Source organism: Maniola jurtina, chromosome 15 (assembly GCF_905333055.1).
Source record: "Maniola jurtina chromosome 15, ilManJurt1.1, whole genome shotgun sequence".
NCBI classification, from domain to species: domain Eukaryota; kingdom Metazoa; phylum Arthropoda; class Insecta; order Lepidoptera; family Nymphalidae; genus Maniola; species Maniola jurtina.
Genome location: NC_060043.1, coordinates 3,606,841 through 3,631,215, shown reverse-complemented (window position 1 = coordinate 3,631,215; position 24,375 = coordinate 3,606,841). Strand labels below are relative to the sequence as shown.

General features: G+C 35.4%; 1 protein-coding gene across 1 annotated transcript; it reads left to right on the top strand.

Moving 5' to 3' along the window:
• The first annotated feature begins 2,044 nt into the window (after positions 1-2,044).
• On the top strand, positions 2,045-23,786 carry LOC123872283 (UNC93-like protein). The gene is made up of 11 exons (XM_045916483.1): positions 2,045-2,262; positions 9,087-9,317; positions 10,973-11,135; positions 13,097-13,220; positions 13,597-13,745; positions 15,516-15,634; positions 16,258-16,417; positions 18,373-18,513; positions 18,635-18,761; positions 19,127-19,247; positions 20,081-23,786. Exons 2-11 carry the CDS (start codon positions 9,097-9,099, stop codon positions 20,217-20,219), a joined length of 1,464 nt encoding a protein of 487 aa, XP_045772439.1. The 5' UTR covers positions 2,045-2,262; positions 9,087-9,096; the 3' UTR covers positions 20,220-23,786.
• Positions 23,787-24,375: the final 589 nt, after the last annotated feature.

Genomic DNA, 24,375 nt, shown 5'->3' with positions numbered 1-24,375 from the left:
TTGTTCGGAATGCCTTTCCTACCGAGAAGAGACTCCAACCTATTGAGGAAGTAGGTACTAAGTTGTAAGTTAAGTAAGTAGAAGTAATAAGTTATTGAGGAATTGTTGACGAATAAGTATTTGTTGATTCACAGTTCCGGTAATCCGGTGGAATCCTGCTTTATTTACTTGCAGGATTCATCATGATCAACCCCTTGCCGGCCCACTACTGAGCACGGGTCTCTTCTCAGAGTGAGAAGGGCATAGTCTGCCACGCTGGTCCAATGCGGATTGGCAGACTTCACACTCCTCTGAGTACATGGAGAGCTCTGGAGGCATGCAGGTTTCCTCACGATGTATTCCTTCACCGTTAAAGCAAGTCATATTTAATTATTGCTTACTAGAGGATGCTCGCGACTTCGTCCGCGTGGAATTAGGTTTTTAAAGATCTCGTGGGAACTGTTTGATTTTCCGGGATAAAATGCCTATGTCAATTACAGGGACGCAAGCTACCTCGGTACCAAATTACATACAAATCAGTTAAACGCATAGGTTTTTAGGAATCCCGTGGGAACTCTTTGATTTTCCGGGATAAAAGTAGCCTATGTCCGTCCCCGGGATATAAGCTAACCCTGTACCAAACGTCAGAATCGGTTAAACTGTTGGGCCGTGAAAAGGTAGCAGACAGACACACTTTCGCATTTGTAATATAAGTATGGATTGCTAACAACGCACATAACTGAAAAGTTAGGGGTGCGTACCCGGGATCGAACCCCCGAGTTCCGATTAGGAGCCGGACTTTATAACTACTAGGTGTCACAGGACTAATCCTGCAATTAGTGTGATAGACACTTGCAGGATTAGTCCTGTGAAATTCGTACGGGATCCCTGTATACCGGAACTGCATCTTTAGCCACGGTGGTGGGCGGGGGACGTTCTGTAATGGTGGTAACTTGGAATTGCTTATGTCCAGTTGTGGACGGTGGTGTGATGATGATTATGTAAGGGTGATTTTGGCTAGTAGAATTTTTGATCTCCAAACATTCAAAATATTTTTCAAGGGTAAAGTTAGTTTTATCTTTAAAACGATAAGGTCAGTGTTAAGTTAAATTTGAATAACTTAATAGCGTACTAACAATGCTCTTGCGCACAATCGAGCGGCATTCTCGGCTAATATTACAATAATTGCGCGTGTACGTTACCACATACGACACGGCAATGCTTTATTCAAATATGTAAAGCTTTTTATCGTAACTATTTCAGTTCCCTCACTAATTTTGCATTGCGAACGTAACTGTTTACTTTCATCATTTATTAGTCAGGTTTGTCAATTAGAAATAATAAAATAGTAATATAATAATAGTAATAAAATAGTAAAATAATAATAAAATAGTAATGTTATCTTTAAAATAATAATAAAATAGTAATTTTATTATTATTTTTTATTTATTTTTTAAATAGTATATAACTTGTTTCCCAAATAAAACAATATTCGGGTGTGTTGATTCCCGGCAGGAGTTATTTAGCTAACAATTTCTAAATTGGCTTTAGTTCAGTCTGTTGGGAGGCTACCAGATAGTAGCGGCTAGCCCAGAACCTCCTTTGGGGTAGTCCCTACTTTACCGGCAAAGCTTTACCGCCAAGCGGTAGGTTCAGGTACCATTGCCATGGCGTTCAAGTAACATGGAGTATGGCATTAATAAGAACTTCAAACTAATATTCCTACCCCTCACAGCCCATTTCCATCTTGGAGTACACTATCACTTATCATCAATTGAGATCGAAATTCGCAGTATTATTATACATAGATATATTTGTATCTGAATAAAAACCACAAAAGCGGGTAAGAAACTTAATAGTACAACCTATTTAATATAACATGAACTCAGGTGAAAACACGAATATAAAAGATCACAATCTATTTTTTGCTGTCGATTTTGAAGTAGGTACGTACGTCCCTGTACCGAGAGTAAAATTAATGGATGATTGCGACAACCATTCAATATAATATAATAATTACATATTTGAAAGGCGTGCAATGGAAACGCTCGGAACCTTACGGGTGTCGGGCACAGGTTTGCAGTGATTTAGTTAGGGTCCTATTAGCTCATAGTTCGGTACTTGTACGGTAAAACAATTAAAAAAATTGCAAACAAATAAAATTAATTAATAAATAAATTTAATATGTCGGTAATAATATATTAGGCAGTTGTGTTATTTTAACGAATAATTGTGTTCTTGGAGTTTGTGTTCCTTTAGTAAATGACTTAAAGTTAAGTTAAGGTAAGTCGCCTTTGTAGTTTTTAGTTAATTGTTTCATCTATTTTGCTTGGCGTATCTACTCTACTCCTATAAAGTTTACATTCTGAAAGCTTCGGGATCGGAAGTTAAGTGGAAAATGCATTATAGTGGAAATAAAGCTTAGGCACATTAAACTTGACATAGTTTAATCTACAGGATTTAATTATAGTGGTACTTTTCTGCATGTTGGGTTTTTCAGGTATTTATAAAGCAATCTGTACTTTATAGATTGGACTACAGATTCAAATCCGAGCATATATTATTATGTTATTAGTGAATTTTGAAAATCTAGAATTTGTACTTACGAGTAGGTACCTAGATTGCCTATACGAATAAAATCTCTATAAAATTTTTCTTTCTCTAAAATAAAAAGGATGTTTTGGAAAGAAGTTTTGTGCCTATGGTTTCTTAGTAATTTAAAGCGTTGGTCTTTTGTAGCATTCCTTACCCAAAGGTGCCAACGGAACCCTTTACCAAGTCTCCGCTATCCGCCCGTCTGCCCGTCTGTCTGTCAGCGTGCTGTATCCCACAAACCGTAATAGGTAGAGAAATAAAATGTTCACAGTAGTAGGTAGTACTATTGCCGCTGTAACAACAAATAATTAAAATTTCAAAATGGCTGCCAAAAGTATAAAATATCTTGTAGGATGATACGGAACCCTTCGTGTGCAAGTCTACAGTCTCGCACTTAACTGGTTTTTTTTAAATAAATCGTCTTAGCCGCAAAAATTATGACTGAAAACCTTACCAGGGTTTTTTTATTTCTCATCCGATTTGATAGAATTCAGATTGTTACTTTTGCTACATTTAATTAATATGGGCTAATAATAATCATAGAATGCAAATTCAAAACATTTCCGCGTAAGATATTGTATAATAATTAATTAATAATAAACCGTTGACAATCGATAAATAAAAAGGATAATATGAATAGCAGGTACATGCACCTACGTTCGTTTAATTAAATATTACCGATGTCCTTGATCTTAAGTTGTTTTATTACGTTCAATTTTTCGAGTTCTGTATCTCAAAAGGAAAAAACGGAACTTGTTACCTGTCTGTTTGTCCGTCTGTCGTGTCTATCAAGAAAACCTACAGGGTACTTCCCGTTGACCTAGAATCATGAAAGGCAGGTAGGTAAGTCAACACAAGTAAACGGAAAAATTCGAAAATCGTGAATTTGTGGTTATCCCAAAAAATAAAATTAAAATGTGTTCATGAACAAATAATAAAATTAGTATTTTCAATTTTCAAAGTAAGATAACTATACCAAGTAGGGTATCATAATATGAAAGGGCTTTACCTGTAGGTACATTCTAAAACAGATTTTTATTTATTTTTATGCATAATAAGTTTTTAATTTATCGTTCAAAACGTCGGAAAAAATACCCGAGTACGGGACCCTAGGTGCGCGAGTCTGATTCGCACTTGGCCAGTTTTTATTTAATTTTTTTCAAAAAACCCCGGATTTAGCCTTTTTTTTATTGCTGTTTTCATATTTTTGTCTTACCCTGACTTACTTATATTAAGCCGTACTATATTAAAACTTACTTTAAATTACGCGCTCTTTACGAGCTTTTGCGCGCACTTTTCTCTGCAAGTTTAATAAAGCGCGGTAAACATGAAAACGTCTTGCTTAAAAAAATGTAAAAAAAATACTTTTTGACGTGACAACGTCTTATAATTCGATAGAGCCGGCTGCACGCACGAAAAAACATGACTCATGCGGCGTTACCTCGCTCTGAGGCGTTCCATGTAAGGCTTGAAGTGCAAGCGAGAGCGCGGAACGAGCGACAAAGAAGCACAATCGGCCTTTGTTGTCACGTTCAACTATCTTCAGTAAACCGACTTTACAGACAACCAATTTTTTTTGATAGCAATTACCAAAATAGTAAATTTAAAATAGGACGCACAACTTTAGAAGTACTTAATTCATCAATAATTCCTCAAATGCTTAATTACGAAAAGTTTAGGACTAGACCACTCGAAGTTGTTTGGATTGTCGTATACTGTATTAGTTATAGTACTTATATGACTATATTTTAAACTAGCTTCTGCCCGCGACGTCGTCGTTTGAGAGCTGCACAAGTTTCAAACCCATAGGTACATACTTGGGGTTAAATTTTCAAAAATCAAACCTACATCATAATTATAGCTATCTGCATGCCAAATTGCAGTCCGATCCGTAGTTCGAGTTGTGCGTTGATAGATCAATCAGTCAGTCAATTTTCCTCGTTGCTATGTGAAAACTCGGAAAAATTATAGTTTTGTTTTAGTTTTCCCCGTATTTATTGTACAGGCAGTTAATAATATGATGTATCTAAGCAATAAATATTATCGCCGTTTTAGAATAATTACTTTACAAATTGTTTGATATATAGGTACCTAATAGAATAGGTAGGTACATTCAGATAAGTTGATCTTAGTAAAGGGAAAACCATACAAAACTGGTTTAAAATCTAGCATTTTTTTTTACAAACAAGTAGTTGATAATTACTGCTAAAATGACTCAATCTTAGTTGATACCTGGTTGATACTCACATTTTCCCGCAACTCCGTCCGTTGTCGGGCATTCAGCGAGGCAATAGCGCCAGAGTATCTGTCTGTGGCATCGTAGCTCCTAAACTAATGAACCTATTTTAATTTAGTTTTTTTTTGTTTGAAAGGTGGCTTGATCGAGAGTGTTCTTAGCTATAATCCATAAAAATCGGTTCAGCCGTTTGAAAGTTATCAGCTCTTTTCTAGTTACTGTAACCTTCACTTGTCGGGGGTGTCATAAATTTTTAATTTACACTTGTGTAATTTTTTCACTTTAAATTGTTTGAGCCTCAGATCACCGAATAAAAAGACTATGCCAATGACGTTGGTTCCCCAGCGGATCTCTTCATTTCGGATTTTATCCTTCAGGGAATATCCTAATAGCCCTCTTTATAGCTTTGAATTTGTAGATGAACCCGTCGTTTTAATCGCCACATGCCATATTAAGTAAATATAATCACACTTACCTAATACAATTTTTTTTGTTAAGGTTTTACAAATTCGCACATATTTCGTCTGCGTCTCTTTTTAACCGACTTCAAAGAAAGGAGGAGGTTCTCAATTCGTCGGAATCTTTCACCCATTCTAAAAATTGAATAGACCCATTTTGTTATGAACATTTTGCAACGCTTTGATAACTATGATTGTTATCGGGTTAAGGTTAAACTGTTGTCGGTGCCTAATTAGTGTTAATTTGTTCAGTACAACAGACCTTTTTTTAACCGTAGGTAAATGTGTGATGGAAGAAACTTTGAAAATTATGGATATTCAAAACATAAATTTTTTCCATAAGTCAAAGTTAAAAGCTTTATTCAAGTATTATTTTTATTATGGTGTACCATATCATTAATTAAAAAAATAGTCTTTGAAGCTTTAAAAAAACGGACATGGAAAGTTACACCGAGATTTATCTGTTGTTGAAACTTTAACAGGTAGTACGTGTGCAAAGACTTATATATTTTTTTTAAATAAATTATGTACCTTCCTACCAGTTAGTGCTTAGCTGCGATCTCACTCGATGGTAAGTGATAATGCAATCTAAGTTCGTTAGCCGTAATATTAACCGTAACAAAGCCTTCCAGATTCCAGAAGACAAAACTTGAGACAATTTCAAAATTCACAATCCTCAATTTGATTACATCAGGAATGGAACTCCATGCCTCCTGCTCGTAAAACCAAAACGCACACCACTGCACTAAAGAAGTCATTTTGTTAAATTAAACATTTTAATAGTAGGTACTTAGTAGTACCTACCTACCTTTGGTATTAAGCACTCATTTAAGAATTTGCGACAAGGACTCTTATTTATTTGAGTGGCGGTAAACACTGACCTTTTACATCTCAGTCCTCGTGACATCTAAATTGTCACGATGTAAGCAATTTTCGTGACACTTTGTCTAGCTGATACGTATCTTTATTATGAATGGATTTGAATAAATCCATTCATACCATTGACCTCTTCATATACAAGTTAGTACCTACTGGTTTTGAAGAAAGTTTAATTTTCACCATTTTGGCGCTGATAGCAGCAGTCTATCAGCATAGGTCTACATTCTACAACAAGTGTCAATTTTAATCCCCTAAAAAAATAACTATCATTTTGTGGAGCATACTGTTTCCACATTGGAATATCGGTTCATTTTATTTGCGAGTTTCTTTCGCCTTACCTATAGAACGCGATAGGTCGAGATGGGGACGCGCTGCACACCCGCACAGCCCCGATCGCTAAACCCGGTGCGGAATAGCGCGGGTGTCGTGCGGGTGTGCGGTGCGTCCCCCCGCCTTATACCCCGATTGTCATCTCGACCTGTCGCGTGCTATACTTGGTAGGCATACCCTCATTCGCAAAACAATAAAAAAATATCAATGTCAGTTAAAATGATATTACGGATATTACAATTTTAATATATTATTATATCTATAAAATTAATTATTCCTAAGGCTGATTGCACATTGGACATTATATTATAGCGCGCCGCAAATAACTCATATATATTTATATGGCATTTCATAAGAGTATTTTTATCCTATAGGACAATGGCATGCGTTCGTTGCGCTCTGTGCATACTATACCTAATATGCGATCGCCTTAAATGTATCAATTTAGTCATAAACGTAGTTGTTTTATTACTACTGTTATTGTAAATTTACAACTTTAATAAGAAAAAACTTAATAGATTGTACGTTTATATAGCTTGAAGGCGAAAACAATCAAACAGACATAATTATCTGTTATCGTTAAATTATAGTGTTGGATATTGTCACAGCAACCTTAAAGTTAACATTTATTATTTAGACTTGTTAGGAGATAAAATTAATTTTAGCTCCATATAAGGCTAGACGAGTGAATATCGATATGCACTTTACCTTGTATTTGTCTGCGACTCCAATTGTATTACTACGCGATTTCTTGCTGTTATAATCATCATCATCAAACCACTACCGGAGGGGTCTCCTCTCAAGATAAGAAGGTTTTAAGCTATAATCCACCACGCTGATTAAGTGCGGATTGGTAGGTGACACGTCTTTGAGATCACTATGGACAACTCTGAGGTAGTGGAGGTTTTCCCATGACGTTTATATTCACTGTTAAAACAAGTGAATTCAATTACCTACTATACTCCATACTTCCATACTACCATAGCTACTTATACTAGTGATATACTATGTGTTATAAATGCGCAAGTACTAGCTTTTTACTGCCTATCGTTTAAGCTTTTCTTACGAAAGAGATATCTTCATCTTGGGGAAGGACTTGGCTATTTTTATCCCGGAAAATTAAAGAGATTCCACGGGAATTTAAAACCCTAAAATTAACATAGACAAAGTCACGGGCATCATCTATTTTATACAAAGATAGCTTTCATCCTCATTATAGACTACTTTTATAACTGAAAATGAAAGCATTCCCACGGGATTTTATGACAAACCAATCCACATGGATGACGTTGTGAATATTGTTATACATCAATTAATCAATTAATTTAATAAGTAATATTTTTGCTGTAATTTATTGCAAATCAATATAAGTACATATATGAAATTGATTGACTTTACCACCAATAGGTATACAGCGCCGCTTGGGTCTAGAAACTTGAGATGCGGTGTTTTCGATAACGCAAACTTTAGCTAAAATTCCACGCGAGCAAAGCCGGGCGGGTCAACTAGTTTAAAAAATACATTCAATGTACAGAAATAATCGTCTTACAACTATAATAAATTATACACGTATCTATCGTGGATCTAGTCTAGTTGTTTTAGACACAATAAGAAATTACCGAGGCCGAGTTACACAGGAAATCCATATGACCTACATATTTATTTATGCCCATTGTAATTCTTTATTGCATTTTAAATCCTTTCAATTAAATTGTTGTTATATTTAGCAGGTAATAAAATAGTTAATTCGTGTCGAAATAAATTGTCTTATCTAGAATTTCAAGGAAGTTTTGTTATTCAACAGCTTATTTATCCATACTTAATCCATTCTTCAATTAAACTTTTACAAGTACTTTTGAATCGTCAAATGCATCTACCACTGGTTCGGAATGCCTTTCCTACCGAGAAGAACCAGCAAGAATCTCGGCGGTTGCTCTTTTCAAAGATGTGATATACAATATTATGCCATATATAAATATGAAATACTCAGACTTAAACATATAACATATACCTAAATGCGAAAGTCTGTTTCTGTCTGTTTTTTGTCTGCGATTTTGATGACATTCGGTACGGAGATAGTTTCTATCCCGAAGACGATAGGCTACTTTGTATCTTGGAAAATCAAAAATCAAAGAGCTCCCACGTGATTTTTAAAAGCTCATCCGTAATTACCTATCAATTTTGAGGAATTTTGGTAGAGAGATAACTTGCATCCCGGTGATGGACATCTGTCTGATGGACGGTTAGCCCTAATTCGCACGAGCGTTAAAAAGCGTTGCGTTAAAACCCGGCGTTGCGCTGATAATACAAAGTGCGCGTTAAAAAGCGTTGACGTGTGAACAGATACTTGGGAATGCATTTGTTCTATTTGAACGCTTTTTTAACGGATGTTAAAAAAGCTCTCGTGCGAATGAGGCCTTAGCCTTCAGGGATAAAAATTAATTTATGGTCATCTCGGGTTACAAGCTTTTTCTTTTTCAAAATTCATCAAAATCGGTTAAACAGGCTTTGAAAACATAGCACACAGACGGACAGACACACTTTCGCGCTTATAATATTAATATGGATATATGGATTTAGATACCTACTCATTGTATTATTGGTTCCAGATCATCAACAATGCCGACCACCATAGCATTTGGCTCCAATGAAAAATGGCGGATCAACCGCAATATATTCGTCCTAGGCTTCGCGTTCATGGTGCAGTTCACCGCTTTTCATGGAGCGGCGAACCTTCAAAGCTCCGTCAATACTGACGAGGCTGCTGGTACCATTACTCTGGCTGCAATATACTTCTCGCTCATTCTATCTAACGTCTTCCTGCCTGCGATGGTCATAAAGTAAGTCTAAAGTAAAGAAGGTCCTAACGGTGTTGTGTTGGTACGGTTTTGCATGTCCGACCATCAGCGCACCATATTAACACATTTAAATTAAGTTCTTAGGAATGGGAGAAGTCAACCCACTGTAATACAGTGTTTACTAGCACAGGGGTTGTCAAACCTATTCGTATGTTCTTACCAACTTTTTAACATTGTATACCTACTGTTTATAAGGCACATCTACTAACAAATAGTACATAGCAAAATATTATAAAATAATATTTAGAATAACTATTTGTGCATTGAAATAGTTAAACTAGTTGTTGAACTTAAAATGAATAAATGATATGATATAAATGATATAGCTCGGCGCATCAATCCTACAATAGCTCCATTAATATCTATAAATGTGACTGCCTAGACCTATGCCTTATAGACCTGTTATAGTCAAAGTCAAATCATTTATTACTTATGTATAATTGTATTATGATTTTGCACATCTCGTCAACTTTGATAGATTTTAATAAAACTGGTTATTTATACGTCGTCAACGAGTGGTCCTTTCCGTCCGTCCGAGCTGGAGTAGGCACAGGCCTTGATGCTTTGCCTCCATATTATTTTTCAAAGTTTTCACTTGTGCTGCTGGCTTTGGATGTATTTAGATGGATGTACCTTACTTTGCGTTTGTGTTTTGATGCTCGAAATTATGTACAACATATGTGCAAACTTGTACTAAACCTACTGATCTATGGGTATCGAAGTTGTTATTGAGCCAAAAACCTTTATTGGACGTATGCTTTTTTATAAAGTCAACAATTTGCATGGTGCGTGCCGTTTGTCCAAGAGGTCAAGTGGTCATTTATTGACTCAGTGGGTCAATGATACAACTGCGTTAGATTAATCAATCATGAAATAAGTATTAGGTACCTACCAACTTTTGCCGACCGTACAATATACCATTGTTTATAATGCTAGTGTTAGTTTTAATTTCCGTTGTCGTGATCAAGGGACCTCGTGGAGATTTTTTTAGTAGTTTTATAGTAAGTATATAGATATGTAGCACTCACGGTTAGATTTTATCGATGTTGACTAACGGCCAAAATTAATAGTCAGTCTATTCGTAATCTGTCGATAAATTATCAAGCAACATTGTTATTCGTTAAAAAGACCATACAATTTTTGACAAGTTTTACAAATATTTATTGACAGATTACAACTTTTGACCACCAATTTATCGACAGATTGCAACTTTTGACCGAGTATTTCATCGACAGATTACAACTTTTGACCAAGTAATTTATCGACCGATTACAGACAGATTGTATAACAGACAGGATCAAAGCGTAGACTCATGGCCATTGACGTATATAGGGTGGAGGGTCTTTATGATAATTTTATGACATTAAGAACTGTTATTTACTATTTATACCTCAATATGCGCCGGTGCGTCGCCTGGGCTTGCTACTTGGCACCACTTTAGTTAACGCTTGGTTCGAGTTGATATCAAGAAAGATGGTGGTGTGCATTGCACTTTAGGCTTACACCCATATTCACAATCATTATTGTGAAATCTCCCAGGGCCTTTGAATGCACAGTATGGATTTGTGTGAGTCCACCAACTTTTCATTACTTACGTGGTGTTGAATTCTAAAATTCGCTTTTATTATTTTCAACAGATGGCTGGGCTGCAAGTGGACTATCGCCATGTCATTCGTAACATACATGCCGTTCATAGCCGCGCAGTTCTATCCGTACCTTCATACGCTGGTGCCAGCTGGTATGATGGTCGGGTTCGGTGGAGGCCCGATGTGGTGCGCTAAATGCACTTATTTGTCTGTGGTAAGTAGTAACTCGTAACATAGCGTGCATGTAGATAATATAGGCTCTAAATCCGGAACTGTAAAGCGAGTTAAAAATTTTGCGTCCATAGTTTCTACCTTCACAAAGTGGTATGATCAAGCTATACAATGTCGGTTTTTGGCGGCCGGTGTGATGCGCTTGTCTGTGAGTTGACTGTGTCTTGTCATGCATGCCATCTGTAGCTTTATAGTTTCATCCGTACCTTCACAGTTCACACTCTGAAGTCTCTAGGATACATTTATGAATACCTATACTTACTACGAGACAGGTTGAGATGGCAATCGGGGAGGGAACGCCCCGCACACCCGCACAGCCGCCGCGTTAACTCGATGCAGGCGAGCGCGGGTTAGGTGCGGGGGTCCGGGGCATCCCTTCGCCTCATAAGTACCCCGATTGCCATTTCAACCTGATAAGATAAGATAAGATAAGATAATTTATTTGCGAGAAAGTTGGTACAATAAGATGGAAATTTATGATTAGAGTCCTTAACTTTTTACTAAATTATTAGTGTACTAATATTTAAGATAACAAAATAAATTTAAATTAATGTCAAACAGAATTAGGGAAACTGCGTACTTAACAGACTTTCCCTAACTTGTAATTATAACTACAAACCTGACATTGGCTAATCTGTGTAAAGCCAGACGAGAAGAAAAAAAAAAAAAAACAGAATTAGGAGTCAACCTGTCATGGACTATAGGACACAGGATCCTTTTATTGGCCTCGATATTGACAATGAAGATTAAGACATCATTTTCAAATTTTAAGAAGCATATTAAGATGAAGGACAAGTATAGTCCGTGAATTCCTAAGCGTCGATAATACAAGATCGGAATACGCCATAAGCCAGTTTACATTATCTACAAGTGTATTTATCATCATAAAAATATCAGCCATAAGTAAACGGTATAGCACGTAGGTACTTGTTATGTAAATCGATGGCAAATCCGGCTATTAATATGTGTCGTTAGGTCTCGATACTAAAAATAAGGAATGAATTCATTATTAAACAGATCTACTGTCGATGTACATAATAACTATTATGTTTCTTAGCGTTCCGTATGCGAAGGGTGTTGATCGGTAGCTAAAACTCCGCTGTTTGCAGTCTGTCCGTTCGTGTGACAGCGGGCTGTACCTCATGAACCGTAACATGTATAGAGTTGTAATTTTTACAGAGTGTATTTCTATTGCTGCTATAACAAAAAGTAATAAAAAACCAAGATGGCGATTTTCAAAATGGTCGTCATGCAAATTAAAAAAATTAAGATATAGGTATATATCTTGTAATGAAACGAAACCCTTCGTGTGCAAGTCCGACTCGCTTTTGACTTGTTTTTAATGAATGAATTGAAATTTCAAGTCAATTTTACCTACCAGAATTGAATTCTCAATTAAAATTCAAAGACAAATGACGTGTATAAGATTAACAGTGGGTACATATGTATAGTAACTAATAGTAGTGGGTATAAGTACACAATCCCGTACACGTGTCTCATTCTTATACTTATCAAGTAGATGATTGATATCAATGATTCTTTAGATAAGTATTTTATAAGGAATAAATTAGGGGCCTAATTTTAACTTAGAACATCTTAACCAAATATGCTAACTACCAATGACGAATCATGGATACGTTCGTCAGTTTATAGATTTTAGGTAAAGGATGATTATAGAACCTACTTACTTATTTGAATACCTACTAGCTTATTTTCGCAATTTGGTCTGAGTGGATTTACATTTTTTAAAGATCGCGTTGGAATTATTCAAAAACCTTCCTGCACTAAGGAAGGTTTTTGAATACCAGTTACCCAAGGGTCGTCGTGGAATATTATCTATTTCCTCCTTTCAAATTTTTGGGTTCGCTGGTTTAGGCTGTGTGTTGTCAGTCAGTCAGTCACGTTACTCTAAGATGGATTTTTTGATAGTTACTATGTCTACAGGTTGCGGAACCCTATGCCAAATTGTCCGGAGTATCTGCGGAGGTGTTGGTGGTGCGATTCTTTGGCCTCTTCTTCATGTTCTATCAGATGGCACAGATTTGGGGCAATCTTATTTCTTCGTCAAGTAAGTGTTCACTAAGCAGTCAACATCTTCAGGTTTAAATATAGCTTGGAGGGATTAAATAACAAAATAAAATGTATAACCAATAAAAAGAAGTAAAATGCGACATACATTGTTAACCGCGAAGTGAAGTATAATTACTTAAACTCTAAATCGCTGAAACAGATTGAAGATACCAGATTTCATGGAATAAATCTTCGCAATATCTTGCTTGGAAAGAGCATTGGGCTTGCGTGGCGTAAGCCTAAATCCCTTTCATTCTAGGAGGAGACCTGTGATCTGTAGTGCGCCGGTGATATTTTAGAAGAAAAGTTTTGATATCAGTCATTAAAAAACAAATGATTGAAGAGAAAAACTAATGAAATGTTCTTATTTTCAGTACTTTCGTCATCGCTGGGAGAGACGACGAGTTACTTGAACGATAGCTTCACGCCCAAAGCCGCAGCTCTGGTTAGCAATTTCACGGCTCCGACACCCGACTATGGCGGAACGTGCGGCGTCAACTTTTGCAGCAGCAGCGATGCTCATGTAAGTACAAGACTAACATAGATAGAAGGTTTTTATTGTATATACAAAACAAGAAAAAATACATAAACAAACTAAAAACTAATCTATACTAATAAATTAAATTGGAGTGTCTGTCTGTAATTTCGAAATAACTACCGCATATTAAGGTCATATGGTTATTTGAACGATACTATACCCGAATCACACGTTTTTAAAATTTTTGTCTGTCTGTCTGTCTGTCTGTTTAAAAAGGCTAATCTTGGGAACGGCTGAACCGATTTTGACGGGATTTTCACAGACAAGTAGAGAATTGACCAGGGAGTAACATAGGCTACTTTTTTAACCGACTTTCAAAAAGGGAGTTGTGTTTTTCTACCTATGTACACCGAAATCTCCGAGATTTCTGAACCGATTTGCGTCATTTCTTTTTTAATCGATAGAGGAACTTTTTTTTTTTTTTTATTTTTTTTTATTTTTATTATTTACAAAATATATACAAATAAAAGCTTAACTAAAAACACCAAAAAAACCACAGAGGTTTGTCCTCGGTGTCTAGCTGCAACGAAGGTACATAAGGGTCAATAGGATTAGCACTAATATAAATAATTATAATATAATCTACATAGACATAAAAGACTCAGCCATCTAACTTTGCTAAAAAATATTCTTTTAATTTATACTTAATGTTTTTAATATCTATTTTTTTAATCAGCGTTGGAGGTAGTTCATTTATGAATCGCGGAACCAAGTACGCGGTGGTTCGCTCGCCGTAAGTATTGTTAGCGCGCGTAGTGTGCAGGCGGTTAGCCGTCATCGCTCGCGTCTGTACAGGATGTTCTATTTTTCGGAGTATCTTCTCGTTGAAGAACTCCTCCTTTAGCAATGAGCATTTAAACTGTTCCTGAACGGGTAATGTTTTACAGTGTTTAAATAGCCCTAGTTCATTGCCGTCGTATTTCGATTTGATGGAACTGGAGACAATAGTTTTTAAAATTCTTAACTGTAACTTATATATATTATTGAGGTAAGTTTTATAAGTTCGACCGTAGCTACTGAGACCATATTGTACGTAAGTTAGAGCAAATGAGTTATATAGCATTAACTTGGTTTTAAATGGAACTTAAATACTTTATACTTAACTACTACTACTTAAATACTATTTTAAATGGAATACTTTGCGACATTGTTTCATAAAAAATTTGGAGTCCAACTCCTCAATCCTGATGCTGCAGGGGATCTGACCAATCCACGCGGGCGAAGCTGCGGGCATCAGCTAGTACATAATAACACAACGAACATAATATACTATTATATGATAGTAAGTACGTACATAAAGCCGGGCTTTTTGATTAGAGCGAACGCCACCAGGCGACCTTTGGTCATAGGAGAAACAGGTGTATTAGGTAGTACGCGCTATACACATATTGAATGGATGATTGAATGACTATACTTTTATTTGTACACCACAAAATTAATACAAAAAAACACATAAAAAGCAAAACAAAATTTAGGCAGGTAGGTACAAATTGGCGGCCTTACTTATTTGGCCATATTCTTATTACTACGAAGTTAGATTTACTAACTTGGCTGCTTCTTGGCTGTTTAATATTCAGGGTCTCACTCATCGATTCTAAATCTGCAAATAATACGATTTAGGGTCAGTCAGGAATAAAAGAATACAGCGGGGCAAATGCAAAGGAGTGGCAGCTATGGTCAAGACTGTCAAAGGTGTAATTTGTATATCGAAAAATCGTAGGTCTATGGATTTAACAGTAAATTTTTTGTTCGTAGGAAAATACAAACTTGGAGCCTCCTGCTCCGCTGAAAATACAGGTGATCGCAGGAGTTTATCTGGCTTGTATGGCCTTCGCTATCATCCTTGTTGCTGTTGGCGTCGACTCCTTGAGCAGGTTTGATGCCTTCAAATTACAAAAACCAATAACTGTAGGTCTAAAAAACCATCATGCTACAAAAGCTATCATAGAATACACAGCAGCGAAACTTTTTACACATTACATCTAAAATTTTGACTGTCTCATTCACTTATTATAGGTAACAAAATGTGTTGCCCAGCCAATGGCGAAAATGTCTGAATGTCTGTCGCTAGCTACGTAGTTTAACCTATTTTGGTGAAATTTGGTACAGAGATAGCTTGCATCCCGAGGACGGATATAGACTAGTTTTTGTCTCGAAAATCTCCCACGGGATTAAATAAACATGAGTAAAGTCACGTGGATAAATTCGCTATCATCATCTATCAGTGGGTAGATCCGGGAAATGGATATAAGGTCACTTTTTATGCGGGAAAGTCAAAGAGTTCCCACGGGAGTTTTGGCGTCATCTAGACGTGTGATATAAGAAGTTCTTTAAAGTACTTTCAAGTACGATCTGCGGTTTTATTACGGTTGAATCGGTTAAACAAATTGAAGCGAATTATTTTTGCTATTATTTGATGCTGGTTGAATAATAGAGTTTCCTAGCTAATTCAAAAATGGATTGACCATTATAAGTAATTTTTCAATGACTTTTTCAGATACAATTCCGGTAGACAGCCAATAGCCCAAGGAAAATCAGGATTTCGCTTGCTGGCGGTGACTTTGCGACAACTGCGACATAAGTACCAGCTACTATTGTTACCTGTTATTGGCTATATTGGCGCTGAACAAGCTTTCATGGCAGCTGACTTTACACAGGTATATGTAACAAAAGAAACTATATCTAGGCCAATATCTACAACTTTCTTTCGATTTGACTAGCACGCTAAATGATCAGTCTATTTGGCAGTACTTTAATACATATTTTGTGCGCTGAAAGAATTTCTGTAGGTACTGATCCTAATAAAGGCGAAAAATTATTTAGACATAGTTATTTATTTACTGCACTCCATAGGCAATATTTCTGTGGCATGGAAATTTCTTCACAGTGAAATCCGCACTACTTCCCTCGAGGGTAAAACTAATGAATATTCAAGATACGAATTAACTTTCTCGATATTCCGATTGTATTATGTGGTGCAATCTAACGCTTATCATGTCGTAAAACACCAATATAAAAGGATGTTCCACAGAAAGGGCGGATGAAGAGTGGACGTAAAGTAGGAGATATTAAGGGTGTATTTCCTTTGAAGCAGAAACGTGTGTTTTCGACCAATCAGATTATTGAGAGATGACGTGACAAAATCATCACGTCGTCTAACAATAATCTGATTGGTCTATTGAACACGATTACGGACGCTATAGACGACTTTAGACGGTGACAACTCTATTGACGGATAAAAGTTGGTCTCGGAAAAATTATAGCAGTCTGCTTAGGTTCTAGACGAAATGCGATTAGTCAATGTACATGGGTAAATACCCTAGCTTTTAGTTAACAGTGGTAAATCCAAACTACCATTACAATCTTTTTGCACGAAACCTGTTTATGTTGGAACTACTTGGGCTTCCTGCTTGACAGTCGTGGTTAACCTGATTGCGAGTTGAAGGTCATCCTGGTGCCCGTATTTGTTTGACAACCTTTCACTAGTTATTGTAGCGTGTAAGTGGTGCCATACAAAAACGTAGGTACCTACTGTAATAATAATAATTGTACAATAATAACAAGTTGTGGTTGACGACAATTGCCAATTCATGGAATTAGAATCCAACCGCGGAAATTTACTGAGTATACCTAGATATTCAGAAACGAAAAACCCTACAGCAAAAGAACAAAATGAAGACAAATTAGGATTAATCTACTTTTCTGACGTAAATGCAAATGGCCAGTTAATACCTACGCTAAATCAAACTGAGTAAAACAAGTGTAAATTAAAAATTTATAACACCCCCGACAAGTGAAGGTTACAGTAACTAGAAAAAACCAAAAAGACCTGATAACTTTCAAACGGCTGAACTGATTTTCTTGGACTATTCCGCGCCTACGATCTAAAGTATCTGAGTTTTCCAAAACATCATTTTCAAATAAATAATTATGTATTTAGGCAACGTCCATCTTGACAGCTTGACATTTGTCAATTGACATAATATTATGAACTTAACGGTTATCTAACCTTCTTTTCTACAAGAAAACTAGAAAAGAGCTGATAACTCTTAAACGGCTGAACCAATTTTTTTGGATTATAGCTAAGAACACTCTCGATCAAGCCACCTTTCAAACAAAAAAAAGTAAATTAAAATCGGTTCATTCGTTTAGGCGCTACGATGCCACAGACAGATACACAGATACACAGATACACAGATACACAGATACACAGACACACAGATACACAGACACACACGTCAAACTTATAACACCCCTCTTTTTGGGTCGGGGGTTAAAAATGACCAATTTATTATACGACGTAGATAATGTAGGGGGTAGACAAGGGAGAGCTTTGCGCCCGACACTTCTTAAACGTGTAGTATAGTGACCAAATTCAGTTAAGTACCTACCATTACACAAACATGTAGCCTGTTGGCACAAAATACATAATAGCTGTTGGCTTGATTTGTCGACGCTCCACAAGGCGTCGAATCAGAATGATATAATTATCGCATGCCATAAGAATGTTTATGGTTCAATAACGGGGACATAGAGAATGAAAATAATATATTTGAGTAGGTGTTTTACTATTTAAGTTAAAATATCAAACAACATATCAATGTGTTTACAGGCGTTTGTCGGTTGCGCGTACGGCATCAGCAACATCGGTTTCGTACTGATCTGCTTCGGCGTATTCAACGCGCTCGCGGCTCCTGTGGCTGGCGCTGTCGTCAAACTGACTGGGCGCTTCCCTGTTATGCTTACAGCACTAGTAAGTACAGCAATAGTACTAAAGTTAGTAAAAGCAATAGTACAGTAATCGTAGTAAAGATATTTCATATTGAAATATTATGATATTATTTGAGCATATTGAAATATTATGATATTTTCAGATCCTGAATCTATGTCTATTAACGTCGCTGATCCTCTGGAGGCCGGACCCTGACCAGTGGCTGATATTCTTCGTCCTAGCAGCGATATGGGGAACCGCCGATGCCGTGTGGCTTGTACAAGTTAATGGTATGATTGCCCTTAATTCTAATCTAATAAATAAATTGAGAAGTTTGTTTTTTATATAGTGACTGTATAAAAATTTTACTATAATTTTAACAATGGTCTGAGTTCTGAAAGCCCGCGTAATATTTTGAGAATTTGCTATCCATCTGGAAGTGACCTATCTATATAACTAGAATTGCCAGTCAAACTGTGATGAGTGCCAAGTGGCTATTTATGAAACTCATCCTCCAAATGACTGATGGATACCTAATTGAGTATGTCAACCAAGAAAACTGTAGTCGACGTACCTAACTTAGTACTTACTTTTCCTATTTTTCATAAAATTTGTATGTTGAAAATGCAATAATAAGTTTTACTTTAATTTCCAGCTCTTTCCGGCATCCTGTTTCCAGGAAACGAAGAAGCAGCTTACTCCAATTTTAGACTTTGGGAATCCACGGGCAGCGTCTTGTCTTACGCCTCTGCACCTTACTTGTGTGTCAGAACCAGGTAAAGTACCTACCATTCTCTCACTATAACCTACATTTACGATTTTCCATACGACATTATACGAGTAGGTCTCCATTTATCATATTGTTTTGACGAGTCAAGACAAATACTCGAATTTTGGGGTAGCGCCTCCGATGATCAAGTTAGCCTTAGTGCTCTCACCAGCTCGGTGACTATGTAGTCTAAAATAGAAGCGGCTTAATCTAGAAAACGTATGCCAGTTTTTACACGTTATCGTATAGGAATGCTAAATCTCTTAGCAAGGCCGCAAGGCTTTGTCAGTTGGCCGAAGCTTCCCAACAGCCAAGACCTGAGCCAATTTAGAAATTATAAAATCTCAAATTGAATCGTCGGGAAGACTCTGGGAAGCGCTCTAAAGGGGCGCTGAGCGTGTCGGCGAGCGCCGGCACAGAGGAAGTCCATACTTAGTTATATAGTTTCCTTGTAAATAACTACCTACAAACTTGACATTGGCTAATCTGTGTAAAGCCAGACGAGAGAAAAAAAAGATTTATCAAAATCGATTTAGTAGTCATGAGCCTAAATGGCTTAGCCCACGTGGAACTATTGTAGATAGGTACGAGTACACTACAAAATCTTGGTCAGGGCGCATAGAAAACCCCCTATGGTCTGTGTCAGGGCATCAAATATTTTGTAAACATCTTTGTAGGAATGCACAATATCGATCATGAGCGAGTTCATACTCCGACTAGCGCTTGGCCGATTTTAAGGAGGCTGTGCCCACAACTTTTTTTGAAGGCTGGGTCCGCGCCTATATATCTAGATATTATACAGTATCTACTACTCGATAAAAAAGTAATTTCTAATTTCAGATTATACATCCTGGTAGGTCTGCTGCTCTTGGGTTTCTCAGGGTACACCACAATAGAGGTGATGGAGTACCGCGCCAAGCGTCGACACCATCAAGAAAGGAACTTCGAACTGGTCGCTGCAAAAAATGAACAGGAATAATAGCTCGTTCACACAGGCTGCGTAAGCGTAGACGTAGCGCGTACCATTGCGTTGTAATGTATGGAATTGTATGAAACACCGCTTGCGTAAGGACGTATGCGTAACCCAGTGTGTTAGGGGTTTGCGCGCGTTACTACGCACGTGTCACGTGTACGTGCTTGGTGTGAATCGGTCTTAAACTACGAAATATATCTAAGTACTAACTTATGACTCCTAGTCATTATCTATTGAGTAATTCGCAACGGTGAACTTATGTCAGGAACTGCTAAAAAAATAGGTAGTAGGTACTGCATGATTTTTTTACGAACAGACTTTAATAATTTCAGACGAGTAGTACTTATTCATAATTTTTCATTGTGAAATAATACTACAATTTTATTATTAATCTGGAAATCGAAAAGATCAATCAATGTCTATTTATTATGTAACTATAGGTAATATTACATCTACTAATTAATCGATGATGTAATCCTTTTTATATAAATTTTGTACATAGATATAATATAAGCCTAGGTATAAGTATATGTTAGTTAATATTATTTTTAACATAGGTATTAATGTTTCACCCAATATTTTAGTTCGTAAGGTCATAGAAAAGAAAACCAAATGTTTGGAATAAATCATTGTTTTATTCTCTTCCACATAAATACTTAAAATCGAATTTCTTTCGAAATCCGAAATTATATCTAATCAAGCTTAACATAAACTAAGTACTTATTGTGTTTTTAAGGAAATTAACAAGTGACTAAGCCTTGTTATAGACAAAATAATTCACAAAGCAAACAAACGCACTTTCATCAAATGAAAATGTACACACAATAAATTAGCCGAATCACATTGGATTCTAATTAATTATATAATTATCTCTTATTTTAGGATAGAGAAATTGACTTATTGCGTTTATTCACCCTAAAACAGTCACCCTAGGGTCTGTAATTTCAGAAACATGTGTCCATTTATCAAACCCGCACTTAGAATAATCTACATTTCTTCGTTTAGGGTGTATATAGATGGACATACGTTTCCGAATATACACCCTAGGGCGGCTATTTTAGGGTGGGTAAACGGAATAAACTGCTTTTTCAGAAATTTTACTTCTACATCTTTAACTGAATGAAAATAATTTTGTTTTGGATTTTAGGAACATAAGTTAACCAAAATATAAGCCACACGTAGAAATACATAGTTAATTGACGAAGTAATAAAAATAGATACACCACATGGCAAGGGACGGAGCCTGCCTTTTAGATATTACTTTTATTTGATTTAGTACGTTGCCTTATCGTATACCCACTTTTATTACTGTGTACATTGTTTTAAGAAGGTAAGTATAGGTCATATTACATGCTGCTCCATAATGTTCCAAGTTGTAAAGATGTTTTTTTTAATTAAAATCACGTACTTCATTCCTTTTATCATACAGAAATATTTGTTCAATTTGATAAAATTAGGAGCCAAATGCGAGTATGCATTTTTGAATATTCATTTTGTTTTAGTACACAAAATTTATATTGATCCTAGCACACTTTGTAGTTTCTGAATGAACAATTATTGATTAGTGTTTGTGCATTTGCTTTTTGATTTCAACAAAATTATGTGGTACATTTTCCAAAATCATACATCCAAACAAACAATTTAACTAAAATATTTTATGGTACATAAAACAATTTACAAACAAATAAGTCACTGGTCCATATTAAAAGTAGGTTCATTAATAAACAAAAAGCTGCGACATCGAATTCTAAATTATAAAATAATAATTAATTATTAATAAATCAGCTATTAACAAATTCGTAATATTCTTATATTCTATTTATTATTGTATTATTATCGTCCGATTTAAAGCGTACAACCGTAATACTTTCGAAACAGTTATCATGGGCGTAGCCAGAAATAACTATAGCAATATTTGGGTGAATTTTATGAACTTTTGGGTGTGCCTAAGATTTCCAGAACTAAAATTCATCTTAAGATTGTCCGAACTGTGAGCAATTTTTTAAAAACAATTTATTGTTGTTGTTTTCATATTTTATAAGACGAATTTTTCAAAAAAAACAATCTTTTTTACACTTACAATACAAACAGGCAGGCCACTTGGTATTAAGTGACTACCGCCATCCATAACATTTGCAGCACCAGAGTTTACCACCAAGCTTTTCAGGAATTTGTCTTTTAGGCTTAATGAATACTGTGTTATGCTTTCTAGGATGGACACTCAATCTTTCTGGCTGCGTCATGCCCACTCATACACCTCCCTGGCTACGCCTATGAGAGTTATTGATAAAATATTATACGTATATTTGACAATTACACCAAATGCTAGGAAGACATGGAACAAGGCACAGAATTTTATAGTTTCCTGTGATGTATCCGTTACAGTTAGCACCTTTATAATTGATATGTTATCATTTCTAGTAATTATAGTAGTAGGAGGCCATGGAAAGACTGGATATTTTGTAATGATTTTTTAAAAAGTGCCAATTCATTATATTTATGAAAAACTTCTAGATCTAAGTGTATCGGACCGAAAACCGTTTCAAGAAATATTTTTTGCTCAAAAAGTACTTTATAATTTACTGTATATAGAATTTTAATTCATAGTTTGAAACGCAAATTAATTTGAAAAAAAAAACTGTTGTGAAAATTACACATTTTTTAAACATGTTTATAAAATCGATTATTAGGTATTACGATTCTTTAGTCCCAATTTGTTATATTAATAAGTTGTATAATAATAATTATTACACATAATATCGCAGTTTTTCCATGAGCGTAATTTAAAGTTACATTTTGTAATGTGTTTAATGTATTATTCTCATCAATATGCTATTTTGGCAATTAAGGAGATTACCACAGTTTATGAAAAATATATTTCACTACGATATAATTATTTATTGTTGTAATAATCTATATCTTATACAGATAAAAATACAGTAAAATCGTACGGCCCTATATACAGATTTACTTACGCCTTTAAAAATAGGAATTGTATTATGCAATATATGAAATATTTAATCCAGTTTTTTTACATAACTAAGTGTAACTACAAACATATTTGTAATTTCAAATTGAAATTACATTCTCTGTAAACATTATAAATGAGCTTTCTTCAGGTGTGGTGTAAATAAATGCTATTCTCGACGCAATATTACAATACAATATTTATCTATAAAAATAGATATATAATAATATATACAAATTACAAAGTGTTTGTAACGTTGACCCTGTATTTATCTTTAAGTCATACTTAGCCTCGAATTTAGATATTTTTACAAAAAGGCCATTATATACACAAAAAAAAAACTTTACATTAACATTTTTCAAAAATATTTCTATCAGGGTCGTTTAGCACCGAAAGTTTACTTATAATTTCGAAGAAAGTTTTTGCATGCTTCATTAGACATACATTAATTTTTATTTACGTATCAACAAAAAACTTATTTATTTATTTATTGTAACATTGTTATTTTTTGTATCTAGCATACAAAAACTATTGTCGAAAAACATAAAAAATAAAACAAAACACAACTCATTTGGACGGCAACACATTATTTACATCCTTAGCTGCTAAGCTACTCTAAAACCACCTTAAATCGTAACTAAATGCAAAATCTATTAGCAGGAAGACTAAAAGTGAACTGAATGACTAAAGTTTAGTTACGGCATACAAACTAAAGTAAGAAATTAGGACACTATTTCTCAAAGTAAAATAAACTGGCATAAATATAAATATAGTTTAATTGTGTGTAAACTGTCATGTCAAAAGTACGGTTCACCTTTAAAAGAAGGATAAAAATCCTATTTTTGAGATGATAGTTGACACATAAAGTTAAAAAGTGAGAACTCATTTTGTATGCATTATATCTAGCAGACGAAGTTGACACAATATTTTAATTATGGATAACACAGCGATGGACCAACCTGATAATTTAAATTACTGGCCTAATACCTACTTATTACTTTATACAGTTATTTTTGTTATAAAAATTATATATTTGTTAGGACAATTTGGCCACTAAGTACAAAAATAACTTTGCAACTAAATAGTACTTTAGCCCGAACGCCTATTATCCAAACGGTAAGATCGGTAAAAAGCAATTACAGTTCTAACACAACTACATTTGTTTGTATAGATGTAAAATAAGGAAAAAGACAG